General features: G+C 49.1%; 1 protein-coding gene across 2 annotated transcripts in view; it reads right to left on the minus strand.

Annotated features, from left to right (window-relative positions):
• Znf618 (zinc finger protein 618) overlaps positions 1–22,373 on the minus strand; it is a 167,285-nt gene that overhangs the window by 58,144 nt on the left and 86,768 nt on the right. For both annotated transcript variants that reach the window (XM_057785118.1, XM_057785119.1), the window contains exons 2-3: positions 17,616–17,659; positions 1,143–1,402 (exon numbers count right to left, since the gene is read on the minus strand). In XM_057785118.1, coding sequence (XP_057641101.1) covers positions 1,143–1,402; positions 17,616–17,659 — 304 coding nt within the window. The remainder of the gene's footprint in view (positions 1–1,142; positions 1,403–17,615; positions 17,660–22,373) is intronic.

The raw sequence follows: 22,373 nt of genomic DNA on the forward strand, positions 1-22,373 counted from the left end.
CAGGGGGAAAGAGCAGGAGGCTGAGGTGAGCAGCTAAGGAGAAAAGGAACTGGAAACAGGGCTTCCCCATCAGGACCTGCAGGCTGCAGACAGTATGTGAGCCAGGAAGACATAGGGGCCTAGGAGTCAGTGAAGGGTAGATGGCAATGGTGGAGCATGCCTGTGAACACTCTGCGCATGGCATCCACGGAGGAAGGAAGGATGGAGATAGACGTGTGGGGCCAGACTAGGGAGCAGGGCCTTGTCTCACTATCCCTGGGATTCAAAGCTGTGGCTCATAGAAAGTTGTTAAACCAACAGTATGTTTTGTTTGGCAGATTTAAAAAGTCAATCTGGGAGCCAATGTTGAAAGCCAAAGGAATTCACACCAATATGTTCACATGTTGGGCATAGGATCTGTGCAGAGATCTGTCAGGGTTGAGCAGGGGTCCCTCAAGGTGACTCTCAAGAGGCTGTCAAGTATTGTGGTGTAGGAACAACTGCCCTGTGCCCCATCTCATGTCCTGCAGGCTCTCTCTACATATGTTAAGTCAGCCAGTCAGGCCTTGTGACTATCTGAGCACTTCAATCATTACTGCCTTAGAGCAGGCTATTACCAGACTCTTCCAAGTGTGGGAACCTGTCACCGATCAAAAGTTGACCAGGCCGGTTTGGATGCTCACCTTCCTAGACCTGGATGGAGGGGGGAGGACCTTGGACTGCCCACAGGGCAGGGAACCCTGACTGCTCTTTGGACAAGAGAGGGAGGGGGAAGGGAGTGGGGTGTGGGGAGTGGGGGGAAAGGGAGGGAAGAAAAAGAAAAAAAAAACTTGACCAGGGTCAGTACTTACCCCAAAGTTCCCTGTCAAGCCAAGGACAAGGCAGATAGGACATGCATTCAGGATACCAAGCAAGCAGTAAGGGCTTATACTTGTCCCCCACCAGGAGCTTGGGGGCCTCGAGGTGTGATGAGGGCCAGCAGACATTCTAAGTATCGGACCTCAACAAAGGCTCTACAGAAGCATGGGGTCTTGTCACATCAGAAAATGAACTCTCCAGGCTAGAACTCAATAGGCAAAGGCAACTCTCAGCAAGACACAGAAAGTTCTCTCTTCCTGGCCACACCCTTCTGCCCTCATCCTGGTCCTCATGCAGGCACTCACCAAGGGTCTGCTGGTTGCGGACACCACCGATCACCACGCAGATCTCGGCAGGCACATCACCAGCTCCGTCCTTGCCAGCTGCCTTCTTCTCCTCCTTGGCCTCGCCCTGCCAGATGACCTCCTGGATGTAGTCGTCTGGAAGCTCTGTTTTCACCTTCACCTCCGTCATCGTCCCCTGCTCGGCACTCACCGAGGTCTCAGCAGGCACTGGCTCCGGGCCCTCCACCTTGGCGTTCTTCTGACTGCGCTTCAAGCGCTCCCTGGGAAAAAAGAGAGGCCGTTCAGAGGGAATCTGCAACAGGGGAGCCCCACCAGCCCTTAGCACCAGAGTCTTACAGCACGGCTCTGTACTGAATGTAAATGGAGGCTCCTTGGTCACCCCACCAGCTCCATTTTATGTCTGTATAAGTGGAGGTCTATAGACTTCCAGGACTACCCAGGTGAACTCCTGTCATTTGTACAAGCTATGAGTCTTCATAAATGCAGGGTCTGGTTCAGGCGGCCTGGGCCAGTGCCTGAGACTCTAACAAGTCCCAGGCCAAGCTGGGCCAGTGCCTGCCAACTGCACTCTGAGCAGCATAACCAGCATGCCAAGCAACTCATGCTGTTTCTGTTCCTTGGCAGCAGGACGTCAGATCACATCCAAGCTCTTCTCTACTCTCCCACTTTAGCTGGGAAAACACCAGCCCCAAGAGCTTCTCGAGGTGAGGGTGTCGGACAGCCAACGGTTTGGCACAGGCCAGCTCTCCAAACATTCGAGAGCATCCTCAAGGAACTGAGGTCAGATGGAACTGGCCAGGAAGCTGAGTGCATTCTGTAGCTGGAACAGAGCCATGACTCGCCTAGGCCTTAAAGGCAGCTGCAGGCAAACACACGCAGCCAAGGCTCTGGTACCCACACCCGTGTCACTCTTTCCACATTGTTTTCCGTGGACTCCCACACCCTTTCAGTAGGAGAACTACCCTCACGACTCCCATCTGGGAGGAGAGCAAGGCAAGGAAGGCACGGGATGAAAATCAAATCTCATTCCAGGCCTAGGGATGCTGCCTTGCTACGCCTGGTCCTTTCTTCTGCTCAGAGAAACCCAGACACAAGGCATGATCAGGACTGGCCATACGACAGGCAAAGAGGAGCGCTGTGAAGACATGGCGACCTGGGAGGCAGGGCCTGGACTCGGTCCCGGATCCACCTGAACCGTGCTATGCGGACCTGTAGGAGCCAGGCTCTCTGGGTCTCAGCAGCTACAAGAGTTGAGTTTCAATGGTTTCATTGCACAAGTTAATTCTCCAGCTGCAGCTGTTCCCAGAGGGGCAAAAGGTGGATTGTGAGCAAAGACAGAAGCCTTGAGGGCCTGAATACTAGAGAGGCACAGAGAAAGGTATCTAGGGAGCTATTCGGGACCTAACTGTGCCACCCACCCCCAAATCCACATGTTAATATCCAAACCTCAAGTGTGGCCGTTTCTGGAGCTGGAGTGACTGGGAAGTAATTAGGGTTAAACAAGAGCCCCATGGTGAAGCCTCGTGAGGACGTTAGTAGCTTCATAAAAGCATTCTTGGACCAGCAGGAAGGCTTAGTCAGTAAAGACGTTCGTCATCAAGTCTGATGACCTGAGTTTCATCTGTGACTTACAAGGTGGAGGGAGAGAACTGACCTCCACACACTTTATAATGTGGCCCCCTCCAACTCCAAGATAAATAAATTTACAAAAGCTATTCCCTCCAATGGAGGACAAATTGGTTGTCTGCAAGCTTGGTAGTAGACACTCCCTGGAGCCTAAGCCTACGGAGTCCCTAGCCTGAAGAAATACTGTGCCCAGGCAGCGGCTTCCACCATCCACGAAAAGCAGGGAGGAGCAGCTGCTACTTCCCTGCTCACCACCGCACCCTGAAGCCTGGCTCTCCCATCGGCAAGCACAGCAACAGACTTGTCACGTGAACACACAAAAAACACGTAGCAGAGTACTTGGGCCTGTTACTACATCATGGTGAAGCTGTCTGCCAGGAGACCGAACGCACCAGGGCTGAACTCATGCTGGCTCTTGAACTTCACGAGCGTAGGCTGAATAAACTTCTATTCTCTATGAACTACTCAGCCCCAAGTGCTTCATTACAGCAACAGAACTGGAAGACTCTTACATGGCACATGTGTTAGTGCATGGATGACGGGGAAGCTAACCCACGAGTCTCCAAACCCCAACTCACCACTGCTGAGAACCAGGAGTGAGAGCCAGAATTGCTCGTGTGGCAGAAATGAACACAGTGACTGCTGGAGTCGGCCATGGCCACCTTCAGGTACAAAGGGAGCTGACGAAGGCCCAGCCAAGGCCTGATCTCTCCAAGGTTTGCTAAACTCAGAAATAGGACAAAAAAGAACACCACAATCCCCTCCCCAGCTCGCCTCATCTTCTTGTTTCAGCCCCCTACCCACTCCATGTCCTCACTAGCTGCAGGAAACCCTGTGGGGACAAGAGGAGCCATGGATCAGACAGACTGTGTAACTCTAATCTGCTTTCCCAACACTGCAATGCTGGTCAAAAAGCCCTCCCTGAGCCTTTGTTTCCGCATCTCTTATGTGAGGATCCTGCTGGACACAAGGATGCGTGGGGACATCTGTAAGGAGTCCACCTGGGGCACTGGCCTGGAGTGGAAGCCCATACAAATTTCAAATTGTAGCTTTCACTGTGATGAGACTGACTTGTGATGTCACTCTCCCCACCATGAAGCCTTCCTAGCGTGACCGAGCGGCAAGCCTCTCAGAAGTCACCTTTCCTTCCCACAGGGGACTCTCACAGCATTTGGCACAGCTGTCCCCTTTCTGACTTCATTGTCCAGCCTCTCTGTCACCGCCTTGTTCTATTATCTTCATAGCCCTGGCTTCTATCTGAAAATGTCTTGTCCATTAATGTCTCACCTGTTTGTACACCCCTAAGAGCTGTTGGTATAACACTGTATTTCCAGCATACAGCAGACATACAGTAGATGCTCCATAAATGCTGTACTGCAACACTGCATCTCCAGGATACAGCAGGCATACAGTAGATGCTCCATAAATGCTCTACTGTAACACCGTATCTCCAGCATACAGCAGGCATACAGTAGATGCTCCATAAATGCTGTACTGCAACACTGCATCTCCAGGATACAGCAGGCATACAGTAGATGCTCCATAAATGCTCTACTGTAACACCGTATCTCCAGCATACAGCAGGCATACAGTAGATGCTCCTTAAATGCTGTACTGCAACACTGCATCTCCAGCATATGGCAGGCATACAGTAGTTGCTCCATAAATGGGGTACTTGCTTAATGACAAAGACATACCTCCTGGATAAACAGGTATTGGGACTTCTGGGGCAGCAGATGGATCTGGGCTTAAGGTAGCCATACCCACCTGCATCAGGCCTGGGTGGAAATACACTACAGGGAGACACAGGGCAAGGCGCCAACTGAGGACTTAAGGCCACATCTGCTGACCCCTGGAACCTCCAGCAGGGACAGGAGAGTTCCAGAGTGAGGAGTGACTTCCTCCCAAGGGCAGGTAGACCTACCCCACCTCACAGCCCCCTCCCTGTCCCCACCACATTCTAAATCAGTAAGGCTTGCTCAGGAAACCCAGCTGAAGCAGCCTATGGATGGGGTCACAGGAACCACTCACTGGCAAGGCTCCTGGTGCTAAGGACACACGCAGCTCCCATCTCTTCCCCGACTCCTGCACTGAGATTTACAGGCCCACACAGCTTTTTTCCTCACTGCTCCGCATTTAATTAGGTGTCCTAATAACAACGGCATCACAAGTACTTAGATCACTTTGAATTAGTGGTGCAGTTCCTTCCAACTTCTTAAAATTTTTTTTTCATATATCATTTTTTAAAATAGAGCTCATTATTTTAATTATATCCATTTAAATGTACAGTGGAGTCCTTGAATATTCTCAGCACGAATCATTAGGTATATTAGTGGAAACGCACTCAGAATCTATCTCCATGCTGACACTCCATAATCTATTCTATTTGTGTCGCTGTAAAATAGATTTATATATAGATAACTACAAAATAGTTGCTCAAGATATGCTGTGAATTTTATATTTAACCTAGTCACACTTCAACATAAAATCCAAAGACGGGCACTAGAAGGGTATTTCTCAGTAAGGACCTGCCATCCCTGGTCACTGCTTACTGCAAGTGTGAATGCCTGCAGAGAGGCTGGGCCAAACGAGTACCCTGTCCAAGCAGGCGCTGAAAGCTCCTTCCCATCTCTTGGGCAACGTGTCTTCAAGTGTGTTCCTCCAGGGCTCAGGTGTCCTGCTGCAGAGGCTCACAGGCACCCAAGAGGCTGGGATGGAGAGGACAGCCTTGAGTAGGACTCTAACTCTCCATTTCTTCAATTTTTAATCGCCACAGCTTTGTTTTGTTGCCTGACGTACAGATATTCGAGTTTCTGCTTTGTAGTGGGGTGACCGGGGCTTACCCAAAAGACACATCTACATCCTAACCCCAGAATCTATGAGCACACTTCTGCATGTGTTTGTGTGTCCGTATGTGTTCTTGTGTGTGTGTGTATGTGTGTGTGTGTGTGCAAGTGTGTGTGTGTGTGTGTGTGTGTGCTGGGGTTGCTAACAAGAAGCTCACAGTCTTCTAGCTCACTCTCCGCTTTCCTTTTCCTTCAGGGGTCTCTCGCTGAACCCAGAGCTCTTGGAACCATTAGTCGTCCGGCTCGCCAGTTGGCTTTGAGGATTCCGTTTCTACCTCTCCAGTGGTGCTGTGGTTACAGGCATGCCACCACACCCATGTGTCTTTGTGTGAGGTCCTTGTGCCGCTGTGCTGTATGGTAAGCACTTTATCCACTGAGCCATCTCCGCAGCCCCGATGTGAGCTTCTTTAAAAAAAAAAAAAAAAGAAACAAAAACCCAGATGTTTGCAGACGCAGTGTGTTGGAACTGAACTCATCCTATGGCCAGCAGCAAATGTTGCTAAGAGCACAGATAAGGCCCCAGAAAACTGGAGGAAGCTATCTGACATCCAGGCAGAGGTGGCCATGAATCAAGGAACAATGACACTTACTGGAAGCAGGAGGAAACATTATCCTAAGGCCTCTAGCATTGAGTGTTAACCTGCTGGCCCACCCATTTCTGACTTGGGCTCTAAGCTACCCAGCCTGAGGTACAAAAGGTACTTTGTCTCTTTAAGGAAGATATTTCCTTACTATATGCGTGAAGCTTGGACTGTGCTGACACTTTTTCTACGTTCCCCACAGTTTTACCTCATAGCACCAAAGGCACCTGTCCTTCCACTGAGCCTGTACTAGGGTCTCCTTTGCGTTATGACTTCTGTGCTTTGGAAACATTATTAAGTGTCACTGGGGCCACTTAAACACCAGCTGAGACGTAGGAGAAGCGCACGGAGATGCTCACTAGTGAGAAGGAGCGGGCAGCATAGACAATGTGGGCACCAGGACTGCACGGGACTTCACAGCACCGTGGAGAACAGTAAATCACTGAAAAACTTGGAAGCTATCTGGAATTTTTTATTTAATATTTTTGGATATCGCTCTGAAAGCTCAGGAAGTGAGAGTGTGAGCAGGGAAGGTTACTGTAACTTGTTTGGGAGGCCACAGGAAACAAACACTGGAGAGAGGGAATTCCGAAGCAATGGCGCTAAGCAGTGAAGTTTATGATCCACCCTTCTCCCCAGTTCTCACTCGTCTTGTTCCTGGCTTATTGTCCTAGGCCTTGTAGTCAGTCTCCTGTGCCCAAAGGCTCTGAGCAAAGCTCCAGAAACAATCTGCCTCCCTGGATTCTTACCTGGAAGTTCAAGAGCATATACCCACCTACCCACCTGAGTTTCCAAGTCCTGCTGCCAGCTAGGGAGCCCATAGCACAGAGGAGGGCCCAGTCCAGCACAAGGCTTAGCACACAGCTGGTGAACGAAGGACATGCCCAAAGTCATACAACTTTTAATGATAATGAACTTAGTGTAAAAAAAAATTCTGGCTTCTACTTTTCTCCAGTTAACACAAACCCCACAGCCTAAGATGACACCATCAAGCGGATCCAAGGCCAAAGGCATGCAGTTTCTGGGAATGCTGGAGGACAGGTCCTGACGACCCAAGGGGCCTGAGCCAGACAATCTTGTTCTCAGGCACAGTTTCTTCACCACTCCACCATAAACACTACCCTATGAGTTCCACACAGTCTCAGGGAATGGAGATTTCAGCTGCCTGGACTTGAACCGTGATGCTGCTCACTCCTTGGGCCAATTTGGCAAACCGTTTTGCCTTTGGAGATGGGGGTCTCACTATGCTGCCTAAGCCAGTCTCACACTTCTGAGCTCAGCTGATCCTTGAGCCTCAAGCTGAGTGGCTAGGGCCATGAGCATAATGACGCCATGCCAGGCTTCTGGAATTCAGCTTCTTTATCTGGATGTACAGAGCATGCACTGAGGTGAACCCCGTATGCTCAGGTATGTGTCTCTCACTGTAAGGCGGGAAGCAGGTGTTCACCTGTGCCCCAGACTCAGCCTACTTCTTCCAAAGGAGTCATTCACCCTATTGCTCATCCATTCAAATCAGCGTCAACCGTGAGGGGTGACAACCTCCCTTGAAGCATGCAAACAGTGCCTTGCTTACCTCCTCAGAATAAAAACTTCACTGACTCAAGCTGTGTGTAACTGTTCTCTCCAAAACGTACATGTGTGGGCATGGGAAATGAACTGAAACACACTGCACGCCTTCAGGGGCCATATGACCCTGCAGAGGCCGACCTCAGATCAAGTCCACCATTCCCCCACAGAGTTGCCCTCCTGCTGGTGACCTGAGCCAGATTGCTTCCTGGGGGTGGGTTACCAAAGACCCCGTCTTGGCAACGCTTCCTCAGTCTACAGAACTGTTGTCTCCACTGCCACCCGGAGCCGCGTTTCTGAGGCCCCAGGACCAACTGCCCCGTGCCACTCTCGTCCCACTGAGCTTTCTCTCTCCGGCTGCTGATGGTGCATTCTCCCTCACCCAGTGCTTCCCACCCTTGCACTGAACTCCCCTGCGGCCCTTCCAGTTTCTGGCTACTCTTGTGTATTTTGTGAACACCTCCCTGCACCTTTGTATGCTAGCACACCTCAAGGAGCAGTGGTGCAGTCCCACTGCGCCTATCTACATGTGCCCCGTGAGTGAGCTCATGTACACTCAGACTTTTGTTTGCTTACTTCAGACAAAATTTTACTATGTAGCCCAAGCTGGCCTTAGACTCATGAACCTACCTCAGCCTGGCTACCTGCATGACCATGTCTATCTCCCGCTTTCATACCTAAATATGAACTATATGATCATAAGACTCAGGCTGATTCCTCCAGCTTGGGGCTGCCCTCCACAGTCTGACTTATGTAAGTATCTACTACTCCACTCCTACTAATAACTGTCTCAAAAGTAACAGACTGTAGGCTGAGCAGTTGCTGGTGCCTCACACGCCATGTGCGACAATCCTGTCCTCCTCCTCATCCTGACTAATGGCGGAGATGCCTCCCTCCAGCACCTCATGCCTCGACTCCAGTCCTCCTCCCAACCAACACGCTCACCAGCAAAACCCATCTTCAAAGTGTGCCCCGAAACTCCCTTTACAACCTCAGCCACCCCTCCACTTGGAGCCACACCCCCACCCGGGCACTATCATCCACATGCCAGGTTCTTTCCTCTCCTCTGCTCTGAGATCTCTGTTTGACAGCCAGACAGAATGATGCTGCCACATACAGTCCAGGTTTTTATCACTTCTGGGCTCAAAACTCATTTTTTTTTTCTCCTGAGTATTTTCCCAGCCAATATTTTCTATGATCTCTCTGTTTCTCCAGCTAAAATGTGAGCTACAAGAAGACAGGACTTGGTCTCAATGGTTCACTGTCCTCAGAACAGCGGTGGCACATTACAGACGCTAGCTATGAGCCTGTTCACTTGGGTGGCCAATGGCAGCGCCCACAGCCTCGACAAGGCCAAGCCCTTTCCATGGACAACCCATCCCTATCACTACTGATGAGCTTTGCTTCTGGAACGTTTAGAACACGGAGGGATGTCTCTGGCCTCTCTGTGCTATGGCAGGAGATGGTCCAAGAGGCCAGTTCTGTGAACGAATGACACTTGTCCCTTTGCCGTCAGCTTACCTTTGCTCTTCCAGATGAAGCATTGTTCTCCTAGGGTCTAAAACGTGACTGTGGATACCTGTAATAGACACACACTTTTCCGACTGTGGGGTTACTATGTGTGGTGGTTTGCTGGGGTAGGTATGGCCTTGTTGGAGGAAGTGTGTTATTGTAGGGGTGTGCTTTGAGGTTTCCTAAGCTCAGGACACCACCCAATGTCACAGTCAACTTCCTGTTGCCTGTACGATGTGGAACTCACAGCTACTTTTCCAGCACCGTGTCTGCCCACACTCCCAGCAGCCATGCTCTCCATCATGATGATAATGGATTAAACCTCTGAAACCACAAGCAAATCCCCTCAATTAAATGTTTTCCTTATTTATAGAGTGCTCATGGTCATGGTGTCTTCACAGTAGTAGAAACCCTAAGACACTGTGGCAAGCACTCCTGAGTGAGGATTAGGCCCTGGAGTCTGCACCCTTACTCCATTCTAATTCATCCTGCTCCAGGCCCTCACCTGCACCTACAGTTTCCATGCAACTCTGAAAGACATCCAGAGGCCACAGCCTGGGCCCTGGAGCTAAGGTCTGCTGAGAGAATGACAGGCGCAGGAAAAGACCAGACGTCAGCACGTCAGTGCACACGGCAGAGGGCAGCTGGTGATGCTCTGGTGAGAACGGCACACAGCTGGGAGTGGCTGGAGGCAGTGCTCCAGGATGTGGTACGAGGCGGGGCACTTTATGCTGGACAGTTGCCCCCACCATTCCTGGATGGCCCCTAACCAAGCAGGCAGTTCCTATATTACAGGTGAGAAGGCCGGGACAGTAATACCAATGGGACTTTTGCAGGGTCTCTGAGCTCCCTAATGACAGAAAGAAGATTCTGCCAGGGTCTGCCTGACTCCAAAGCTGAGGCTTTTAACTATTTGGACAGGTTCAGTTTTCACTTCTCAAAAGAAAAGAGAATAGTAAAACAGCTGTTGACTGAATTAACAGATGTGGAACTAGCATCAGGGACTCCAAGAAATTGGGAGTACCAATCCAGGACTGAGACACTGAAGAGTGAGCGGGTCCTCTCCTCCATGGAGAAAATTACCAGGGCTTGGTGCTCACTGTCAACCTCTAATTCTTCCTAATGCTGCTCAGGTAGCTGCTTGCTACAATGTATGTCCTTTGGACATGCAGCCAAATGACAGGCTACTGACTGGGAGGGAGCCAAGGACTCTGGAGTTAGAGCTCAGGCTGGAGAGACAGGGGCCTGGCCTGGGACCTGTACTTACTATTCTGCCCAAGTCTCCAATCCTTGCTCCATTATCTGTCCCTCAATAATCCTCCAAATTGTCTATGCTTCCATTCCTATCATGTATTACTGATATATTTTAATAAATAGTCAAGAAGAAAAGATTAAATTAATAGATTGAAACTATTAACCTATTAAACAACTCTTAACATTCTAGAAACTCAAAATAACCTACAATGCACAAATACATCATTACTTTGAGATAATTCTTAGGCACTTAATTTTCTTCAATGCACGGTGTCAGTCAGCCACAACACTGACTAATATTGCTGCTCAGAGAGACAATGTTAAGATTTAAATATTAAGAGAAAATTCCCTGGTTAATTGAAAACTAAAGCAGGAAAAAAAGAAATAGTCTCGGCAACCCCATCAAATCCCAAATGCCAACACTCAGCTGGTAAGGTGTTCTGCTTAAATCTGGAAGCTCACGTCATGGGCACTGGGGCACATGAGAGGTTGGCTCAGAACTGACCATCACAAGGGATTAGCGTTGGTAGCATTTTAAACAGACACATGGCTTTCCTTTGCCAGTGGGCTTGGCAGTACCGTAATTCTGAACTGTCCTGCGTGTGCCCTGTTCCTTGTTCTCACACATACTGACACTGCAGCTCCAGCCACCAGCGCCCACACAACCTCCAAACAGGTAGCGGAGAGTAAAAGTCATGGAGGGGTCTGTGTCCAAGGTCCTACACAGTCCTGCTCAGGGCACATACAGACATAGGCAGTCTTCACGCAGGTCTCAGAACCAGAACCAACATTGCTTCTGCCCACAATCTTATCTCCTGACTAGCCTATAGGTTAACCACTCTCCCTTTCCTCCCTCCCGGCCCCCATTTCTTCCTAGGATTGACAGAAGTTCTTCATAGGACAGTTTCTCTTCCTCCTCTGATCCCATGCTAGCAGACGCTCTGTAGTCCTTCTCTCTGGTGAGTTTCCCCCTTGATCCCCAGTCAGACCTTAAAACTAGTGGGTGATACACAGCGACTGTCGTACCCAGCCATCTCTGAGTGCAGCGCTCTCCAGGGGGCACCCAGCTCAAGTAAGTAGCCCTCGGACCAACAACAGACTCTGCCCTGTGTGCGTGCGTGTGTGTGTGTGTGTGTGTGTGTGTGTGGAGCATGAACAGACGTGTATCCTTCTCATAACTCCCTAGGCTGTGCAGTCCAGCAGCCCATCACAGGGCATTTATACTGTACTAGCTATGAATAACCCAGAGGCAATTCAAAGCATGTGGCAGGATGTGCAGAGATTACAGGCAAATGTAACACATTGTCAGATGGGATCTGAGCATCACAAGGCTCAGCATCCTTGGGGTGGGTGGGAGTCCTGGACCTCCCTTATCCCACACAGACATTTGTCCAGATCAGGGACCCAACAAGTAGTTACTTTCTCTAGTCCCTACAAGGAGACAAAAGGTGGCTTTGCTCAGACTATGAAAAGGATGGCCACTTTCAGCCCGTTAGTCCAATCGGATGCTTTCGACATGAAGGGAACGGGGGAATTTCCAGCCCCAATGAAAACAAAAGGAATTGTGGGCATGGTTGCTCTCCAGGAAGCAGCAGAGATGAGGTAGAGACTATGAGAGACAGACTGGAGGAACCAGAAGGCAGCTATGGAGTGGGAGGACCTTCTTTACCAACATGCTTTGAATAGGTGTTTCCTCACCCGTCAGCAGAGTCAGGCTGTCAGGAAGAAGCCCCACTGCTCATGGAGTACACACAGCAGGCCTCAGAGTAGAGAGTCGAGCGAAAGTCCCAGGAGACCTAGCTCAGGTCTCTGCAAGGCCACCCCAAACTCAAACGCCCTTTGGTGAGGACGAACTGTGGACCCCTCACTTGCGAGTGAGGCTGTGCATTTCTTTGGCTGTCTCCGCCGGGCAGCGAGAGTTGCATATGAACTTTCCAGAATCTGTTCTACTTACAGTCTAGCTTTAACAGGAACTAGCTAAGCAAAAAGTGAACCATGTCTACCAGAAAAGCAACAGGTCCCATGGAGCAAGGGCAGAGACTTCACAGTCAACCTTCAGTGTGAAAGGGTCTAGAACCCACACTTAGCCTAGAGTCCGGCAGAGGGAGAAGGGCCATTTCTGGATATCAAACTCAAGCTCTGTCACTCGGAGCATAATCCTGAAGCCAGAGGAAGAAGCTTCCTGACTGAAGCGAGCTAATTCTCAGAGTCTCTTCCTTCTACACCGTACCATCCACTGGCTCTAGGTGACTATGGAAAGCTGGTGTTAATGAGAGGGGTTTGTGTGGGACAGCCTTTATTCTACTGCTGAAAACCAGGATGCTAAACAAGATTTCCTCCCTAAAGAATGGTTATGCAGGCTCACCCATGAGGTCAGTATTGCACAGTCTACTGGTGAAAGGCCTTGGCTTTAAGGGTAAGACTCAGCTAAGCCGAAAGCCATTTAACTCAACGGTGACCTTGGGCATCTTCAGCTGGATCTGAAGGACACTAAGCACTGCTTTAGAAGGTATTCGGAGGAACAAAGAGGGCATGTGTGATGTCAAGGTATGGTGGCCAGATCCCAAGGGTCCCTCAACAACCAACCTCCATTCTCACCCTCTCCTACACCCGGCCAGCACGGTGGCAAGCGAAGCAGGTGTCCACAGATGAGCTGCTATGTCTCAGCATTGTGCAGAGTGCATACACATTAGCAGCACACTGAGGCGTAGAACTGATCCAACCTCCACTGTCCGGATGAGGAAACCAAAATGCTAACAACCAGGCAGTGGCAACACCAGGAGCTGAACCCAGACAGATTCTGCGTGAGCTGCTTGGCCCTCAGCTTGACTAGAGGGAAGATGTACAACTAACCAACCAACCAAGTCGGGGTACCAAGTGGATATGACTGCCCAGTCTGGGGCTGCCGAGAACCAAATGAGAGGCTGTGCATTTTCAGATGTAGTCCTCTCCCAGTCAGTGTCCTTGGAGCTCAAAAGGCAGCAGTCCCTCGCGTGCTTACCTTCTATAGTCCCGTGGGTCTGAACCCCGGCAGTATCTCTTCTAACATCTTGCCCCCAACTCCTGTCCTCTTAAAGGCACAATGACCCTTTTCAAATCAAATATATCTTCATCTCTGCTCGAAATCCCTAGTGGCTCCTGATGTGGAGAAGAGAAAGTGCCAAAGTCTTGGCAATGGCCTCTGGGGACTAGGGAAGCCTCTTTGATTTTGCTCCAATGCAAACGACATGCCCCAGCTGGTGCCCCCAGCCCCAGGGCCTAGCATCTGGAGTTCTGACTGGTACCAGCTTCCCTCAAAGAACCGCTAGGTTTAGCTCCCTTCGCGTCCATATTTAAGAGTCACCTCCCCAGTGACTTTGGTGACTAAGTATCCAAGTTGAAGAACAGACTCTCACAATCCCCCTACCACCCTCTCCTCTCTTTCTGCCAAGACACTCATTAGATCCCACAAGCAGGTACTTTACTTATTTGCCCCACTAGAACCCCAACTCCTCAAGGACAGGGCCTAAAGTCTGTTGAGCCCATCGCAGCATCATCAGAACCTAGGCATTTAGGAATATCTTACGGAAAGAATGAGAGAATGAATGAGACCTGGCTTTCCCATCTTCAGGATCCTGTGCAAACCTGCTGACCCTCTCTTAAATCTGCCTGGGGGTGGGGGCGGGGTTCACTAGCTCTTTAGGACCTTTCCACAGGCCAAATGGGCACAGTTTTTCAAGACATCTAGAGGTGTCTATATCTGCTTAACCATGAAGCCTGTGTTTCTCCTAGACTTCCCACTTATGGCCCTCTGCCCCTTGGAACAGTAGCATTTGGCTGTTGTGGAGGGATGTGGGGAGCAACTTGAGCATCAGCTCAGCATCCACCCAAGCACCAGACCCCTGGGCTTGTAAAAGCAGCCCAGCCTGGGTTACCAGGAAGTACAGCAAACCACATTCGTGTGCTCCTTAACACCGGAAACACCACCTCTCCACGTTTCCCTCAATTTAACTCTAACTCCTTAGCAGGCCATGCTGTTGGTTTTGGGAGTTAGCCAGAGGCCCCCAGGAAAAATAACAAAATTGAGTGTTCTAGGCCCAAAAGAGGGCACAGGGATAACAGGGCGCCATGGCTGACTGGGAGCATAGGCCTACAGAGGGCGCTGTCCACTCTTCAAGGTCATTTCTGAAGCCCTTGGCTCTCTAGTATCAGTCTTTACTGGTGGGGAGGGGGGAGCCGAAACCTTCATTTTTCCATCTGAAACTGGCTCAGTAAGCTCTTATGTTCCAGCGTCCACTACCTGCCCAGGACCATACTCTCTAGAGGCATTAGCTTAGGTTCTCTTGGTGTCTGCCACTCCTGGGGACACTGAGCTACTCACCAGCCACACTGTTTGGCCACTTAGAAAACAGTTCTCAAACTGTGGGTCGTGAGCCCTTTGGAGTCTAACAACCCTTTCACAGGGGGCACCTAAGACCCCCAGAAAACACAGATATTTCCACTATGATTCATAACCATACCAAAATTACAGTTATGAAGTAATTATGGTTTATTTTATGAAAATAAAATTATGGTTGGGATCACCCCAACACAAGGAACCACATGAGACGCGGCAGCAGGAGGAAGGTGGGGAAGCACGGCTATGGGCATTGCTGGTCTCACTCACAGAACCACACACACTTACCCAGGAGCCTTTTCCTTTTCTAATGCCTTTTCTTTGCTTTTTTTTTTTTTTTTTTTTTTTTGTAAAATTTTGAATGGGGTTCTCCCTAAGTTACTCAGGCTAGTCTTGAACACATTCTGCAACACAGGTAGGCTTTGAACTCATAATCCTCCTGTCAACCTTCCAAGTAGTCAGGGTCAAAAGCCTAAACCACCAGGCCCAGCTACCCACTAGACTGAAACCCTCTTCTCCAGAACGCCTAGCTGGCCACTGAACTCCTAACTGAGACCTTTTACAGGGAGTAGCAGGAGTACAGAGTGGGCAAGATACCAGAGAAGGACCTGGCAGGCAGCGTGGCCCTCCTGCATCTTTCCAACTGAGCATCCTTGAGCACATCAATCCCTATACTTCAGCAAAAACTCAGAAAAATACAAATATGTACCTCACAAGGCATTCAGTCCCTAAAAGTATGTGGTGGAGAGCCCAGGCTGGTCAGGAAAAGATAACACACTCAACCCTTCTTCTGCCCTTCCCTGGGTTGGAACCATAACCGACCTCTACACTCTTCTTCATTGACTGTGGTCACGAGGTTGGAGTCAGTGCACAATCACTACTACCAGCGCTAAGGGAAAACCCATCTATGTGCTCTGGCTACAATGACCCAGATCCGTGCTCCGCAGCAGGAGAGTTCCCTGCATCAGATGATAAATGCAAGAACTGCATTCCCATCTGAGTGACAGTGTGGATGCAGCTTTATGTCCCTGCACAGCCATGGACACAACACTTTGAACTTTGGCACACAGAAGCCACACAGCTGGCTGGATCAATGACTACTTGATGCATCTGAGCACACCAGCACAAGGCCTACCTCAGCAGGTGCAAGGCAGATATGGAAGAAGGGGGGACCAGCTGGCTACACCCCCACTTGAGTGTAGGTGAGGGGAGGACACCATTTCTGACAAGTTCCAGGTCTGGCCCAGCCACTCATTCTTCTGATGACCCCGAGCAGGAGAGCTCCTGGCCATGGCCTCAGCATCCACTCATGTACAATGAGAGTCTAGACAAATCGCAGGCCCCTCCAGTTCTGAGTTTAAGGGAGCCACTGCTTTGGGGGCCGCTGACTCAGATACACAGAGTCCACCACCAGGTTGCAGGAGAAGTTGCATCCAGAGCACTGCTGGCCGCAAGCTTCACCAGTGATGCTGACACAGAGCTCACAGGCCTGGCCTGACCAACCAGCCTGAGTTCAACTGTCAACTCGACACACCCAAGATCACCTGAGATGAGAGTCTCAAGGAGGAACTGTCACACTGGAGTACATACCTGCTCCTTCTTGACCAGCCCCGGGGGATCTGCCGTTTCAGGAGACTGCTACACTGGCTTCCCCACTATCAACTGCATCCTGGTTTGTGACAGAAAATAAACCATTCTCCTCTAAGCTGTTTCTGTCAGGATATTTTGTCACAGGAACAATCTCTCTTCCATTTCAGCCCACATACTCTGCTCCTGTATCCCCCCACTTATTCGTCTCTCGCACTGCGTAACGCATTGTGTAAAATATGTACCTGAGCATACGAGGTTACATGTGTCACGGGACCTCCCGCTTAGTGTCATGACAAACCCTCTCTGTTCACTGTACACAAGGCTGCTGAAACAAGGCTGAGCACATCGCCCTTCAACCCAAAGGACGCACTTCCCAAGGATTCCCAAAGGGTGTTCCAAGGAACATTCACTAAGTAGGTGAATCTCAATAAAAAGTTTAAGAAACGTGACATTATCATCCCTTCCCCTCCTCTTTAGTCTTCCTACAAAAACAAGTCCATCAACATTGTAAAGAACTGGTGTTTGGGGCCCAAAGGCAAATTTTCCCATGAGGCCCTTGACTATATGTGCCAGGAAGCCAACCCTCTTCTCTGTCCTTTGGTTTCTCCTGCCTCCAAGGCCTCAAAGTCACACGGTCACCTGAGCTTTCCGCAAGGCTTGGCAGCAGCACTAGCGCTAAATTTACCAAGCGTCAGCTGGCTACATCAAGCCTATGGATGTGTCTTTACATCTTTCTCCCTTCTCCAGCAATGCGACCCAGCTCTTCTCTGGCCATCCCCTCCCATCTCCTGCCAACTTCAAGGGTGAGGATGGACCTCTTGTCCAGAAAGTGCCCACTGCCTTGCTTTGGAGTGATGGGTTCAGAACAAAAGTCCGGGCCCAAGTTCGTGGGTCCAGGAATGTCATACTGAGTTGGACTAGCACCCTAAAACTGCCACTTATCTGCTGAGTGGGATCCCTACTTGTGCTCACCCCAACTTTAGCAGTCCCTCACTAAGTTCTCCATTGAGTCACTGTCACAGATGCCCACCAGCTCATATCCTTGAGGATGTGTGGAAGCTTCTCATCTTCCCAGTGGCCAGGCCCAAGGGCAGGAAGGGGTGTGGTGTGGTGAGGGATGTACCTGCTAACAGTGCTTTTCCTTCCAGCTGCACTGGCTCCGTCAGCCTGCAAAAGAAACCCAGAACACCTTCATCAGCCAAGGCAGAAGACAGTCTGACTACCACTATTACCCTGCCTGATGCCCACAGAACACTCGCTGTCAGATGGATAGTCCGGGCACAAACGGCTGCTCCATCCCTCCAGGCAAGAGAACCTGTCCTTAGGGCAGGAAGGGGTCAGGACACTCGCCCATTCCCATCTGCTTGGCCCTTTAAATCCAGGAGCACCTACTGCCAACACAGGCTCCCACTGCTAACACAGGCCACCAATGCCAACACAAAGCCAGTAACTGCACACCCTGGGGACTCAGTGAGAAGTAAGTAACTAGTTAAATCTGAGATTGAATTGCTCTGCTTTTATTTTCAGCTGGGATTTCCAATAAAACAGTGGCTGCAGATTTATCCCTGCCAACCGGAGGGGGAAATCCCATTATGTTAAATATTCTGTCCCCCAACCCTATGAGCAGAGGAAAGCAAGAGAGGGCCAGCTCTTAATCGTTTTATTTGGGGGCTAGGGGGATGGGGAGATAAAGCTGACCAAATGAAATTTCCACAAATCAGAAAATTCTGGTGCAGATGGAAAGACCATGGCCCTGGAAGCTGTTTCCAGTCTCAGGAGGACTAACTGACAATCGCCTGGGGTCATGACTCTTAACCAGGGCTCAGGAGGACTCTGGCACTGAGACCAAAGGAGGCTACAGGGATGTGAACAGTGCCAACATCCTCCTCCCCCACAGGATGCAGGCAATGCCCTTCTTGCTATCTCAAAATACCTGCAGCCACAGTAATTCTAGGCAGTGTACAAAGCTCAGGAACATGCGTCCATTATCCAGAATCCAGCCAAACTGAGAGAGGCCCCCACTTCAGGTCTCACATTTTCTAACACCCCCAGCAGGGTCTGTGGCACTCTGGTAACCTAGCACCCCGCTATTTCCGTGATGAAACACACACAGAGTCACTCTGCATGGATTCCCGAGTGATGACAAGATAGTTAAGCCCCCCGCCTCCCGCCACTCCTGTGGCCCTCAGGTCAAGTTCTACTGCCCAATGGTCATGATCTTTCTGTTTCCAAACTATCTAAATATCAGAACTGTGGACAAAGGGCTGAGGATCTAAAGGAAAACGGCCACCTTTTGATGTGTACTTAAGAAGTTAAAAACTGGTGAAGCCATGAGGCTGGGTTTGAGTTGAACTGACCACTGACATATTAAAAAAAAAAAAAGGAAGTTTCATCCCAAAAGGCCATGTTTTCAGTTTCTCTTAAAAACAAACCAAACCCAACACCTGGTAATCAGTAGTGACATTCAGTCATACACGGTAACGGGCGAGCAGTGGTGGCATTTCTGCTTCTCCACAGTCCCCATTATTTCCTCCTCTCAGATCCAGCATCTGCTTGGTCCCTGTGAGTGTCCCTGCGGGCTCCCCTTGTCTACTTCTCAGCTGAGTGCCAGTGTAGGACATGGATACCTCCTCCCCTGTAATGCTCACTGTGGGTCCTCACTCAGAAGACCTTCTTTATGCAAAGTCTCACAGCTATGGGTACAGAACAAGGTCACTCCAAAGCCACCTTTCTTAGCCCTAGAATCCTCTGCTAATGTTTGGGAAGAGCAAGGTGACCATGGAGCTCCCAATCGCCACAGAGGGAAAACAGAAAAGATGAAGATAGGAGAGGTGCCACCGTATGTATGGTTTGGAAAGAATGACAACCTGTAATGTCAGAAGAAACTGGTGGGAAGGCCTGTCATCTCACGGAATCAAAGGAACAGGATCAACTACAGCCACTTCTCTGCATCCCAAATTTCTCAAACTAGATGCAAGGCTGCTTTTGTGTTGGGAATCTCCTACAAAGCAGGAGACGTCTGACTCTGAGAGTTTTAAAAACTTGTATAATCCCAAATAATCTCTTACCTTTCAGACTAAACTCAGGGTGTAGATACTTATTTTTACTGTCTTCTCCGTCACAATTTTTAAAAGATGTATTATTATTTCTGCTTATGTGTGTGTGCGTCTCTGTGAGTTTATAGGCAGCACATCTATATAGGTTGCTGTGGAGGCTAGAAGGTGTAGGACCAAATGGAGCTGGAGTTATAGGTAGCTGTGAGCTGCCGTGTGTGGGTGCTGGGCACCCAACTCTGGTCCTCTACAAGAGCAGCAAGTGCTCTTAAATGCTGAGCCATCTCCCCAGCCCTTTCCATCACAATTGTATGCCAGGTTGGCTAGGTGCAGCCAGTGAGTGTGCAGCAGAAGGGAGGATGGATGCTCTGCTGGGGCACACCTGACAGTCTTCACCTGTGTCTCTGCCAATGATTCTTGGCTTCAGAGAGCTGGAGGTCACGCCTACTTGTTTTGTAAAAATGATTGACAAAGGCAGAATGTTCCCAAATATTCAAACTATTGTTGAAACAAGTCCTTTAGCAGAGAGTGGGGCGGGAACACCAGGTACAAGTTGTTAGAGGAAGGATTATCTAGACGGAAATGTTCATTCCCGTGTGGGAATTCCGGGTCAGGATGGGGAATGACTGGGCAATGGACACAGCAGGGAGATTCCAAGGCAATATGTCACCATCGCAGCAGCACATGGCAAGCACAGCTTTTGTGACTGGTGTGAGGTAAATAAGGTCACATATGTTGAAGTATTTAGCGTGGATTCCGCAATAATAGCCATTAGCAGCCATTAGAAGCCAAGAAGGATCGGGAAAGAAGAATGGTCTGAACAAGCTGAAGAGTCAGGCTGGACTTCCCAGAATCCCTTGCTCAAGATGGCATCTCAATAGGTTCTACCAGACCACCATAACCCCAAGGCTGTCTCTCCAATGGCCCAAATGACATCAATTGCAGTTTAGTAAGAAGTCTAGGGAGGGCCCAAATAATATGACTGCTGAGGTCACATGTCATCCTCCACTAAGAGACTACATGCTCCAAAAGGATGTAGCTTCTCGCTCGGGTTCTGTCTGGGTCTTACTTTGAACCCCAGGCAAACTTCCTCTAGCCCTGAAGCTCTCCACAAAGTGGGGGTGGGCACAGAGGGCTAAAATCAGATCCCTCCCCGTCCCTGCCACCTCTGCCACTCCATGTCGAGTGAACCCAACCTCTATGACCAGTTAGGTATGTATGGGTCCATGGGCACCTCCTTCTCACTCCTGCTGGCTGGGAGGAAGATGGTAGCCCTCCAGCCACGCTCTGATATCCCACCCTCTTTCCCAGCTCCACCCATTTCTTATATCCCAGATTCTCTCTAGCACCTGGGCAAGGCTATTTTTGGCTTCCTTCCTCCCTCTTCTTTCCTCCCCAATGCACGTTGAGATGTTCTTTTCCATTCTCTTATTAAGGGTTTTCTTGGAAAGAAAATATTATTCCAAACCCAGAAATTTTATTTCTAAATTTGTGCAAATGTAAGTTGTAAGACATTAGCTGCATTTCACATTTTGTGCAAATGGCAGAAACAGGCAATTCGTGTGCTACGGGGATGGGGGCTGGCCAACGATTTCGATAAAATAAACCCTTTTTTAATTTAAATGCTAATGCACTGAATTAAAATTTAATAACTGAGGAAATTGAAAAGCCGAGCAGGAATATTGGAAATAAATCCAAGCAGAAACAGCTGAAATTAAAAATTCTAGAGAGTGGGAGGACAGCAGCTAAGCTGTCTTATATGATTACATTTTTTTTTTTTCAGAATGAAGCAAAAAAAAAAAAATCCTATCTCTCGCTGGCTCTAGGGCAGTAAATCCACAGCGCTGTGATTTATTGCTCAATTTTCCTGAGGGAAAAAGGCTTTCTTTCATGCTGAAATATTTCATAAATTTCAAGCCAGCATAAATTCTTAATTTAAAAGTTATGGAGGTCACATTTAGTGCATGGGTACAGTTCCAAAATCTTAAAGGCACAGAAGCAACAACAACAAAAAAAATGTAAAAAAGGGGTAGAATATGAGCATTCTCCTCTCTCTCCTTTTTTTTTTCTTTTTCATTTTGATTTTAATTTACAAGTTAAGATTTCATTCTTAAAGATTCTTCCTAGATGGACAGAACCCAACCAAGCAAATGAAGAAATGGTGTGTGTTTGGAAATTAGCTTTAAAAGACAAAGAAATAAAGATTTAATTCAATTATGAAAAGGTTTTTTTGTTTTGGGTTTTTTGTTTTTCTTTTATTTTTTTCTTTTTTATTTCTTTCATTTTTTTTCTTTTTTTGTAAAGCCACTTGAGGAATTTCTGGTAAAAATTTCCTCCTTTCCGTGGCTGGGAAGGGGTGGGGGAGGGGAGGGTGGACAATGTAATTGCTTCTCTTAGATCTCTAATCTTTTGTGCACTGTGATATATTCATTTGTTATACAGCTGTTCAGTGGCGGAAAGAATGCTGGGGCGCCCATAATTCTAAGCAAATCAATCAAAAATTAATGATTTGTCATGCCTGCACAATGGAGGAAAACAGCTCCTTGGGTCCTGCTGCCTGATCTCAAGAATGAAATGCCTTTCTGTGATGGGAGAATGGAGCCAGAGGCTAAGGTGGTACCACAAGCGTGATCCCCGCCTCCATCTGATGGAGGGGCCACCATCGTAGAGTGGGCATCTCTAAGATGACACCAGGACAGGCTCCAGCACGGTGTAGGTGTGTACTGGTATAATTAGGTTCTTCACTTTGCCGTCCCCATAGCAATTTGAAAAGCTCCCCTCCCCCAGCAAGATTTAATTTGTCCCTATGCATTATTCCCCCAGCACTG

This window comes from Chionomys nivalis, chromosome 11 (assembly GCF_950005125.1).
Source record: "Chionomys nivalis chromosome 11, mChiNiv1.1, whole genome shotgun sequence".
Lineage (NCBI taxonomy): Eukaryota > Metazoa > Chordata > Mammalia > Rodentia > Cricetidae > Chionomys > Chionomys nivalis.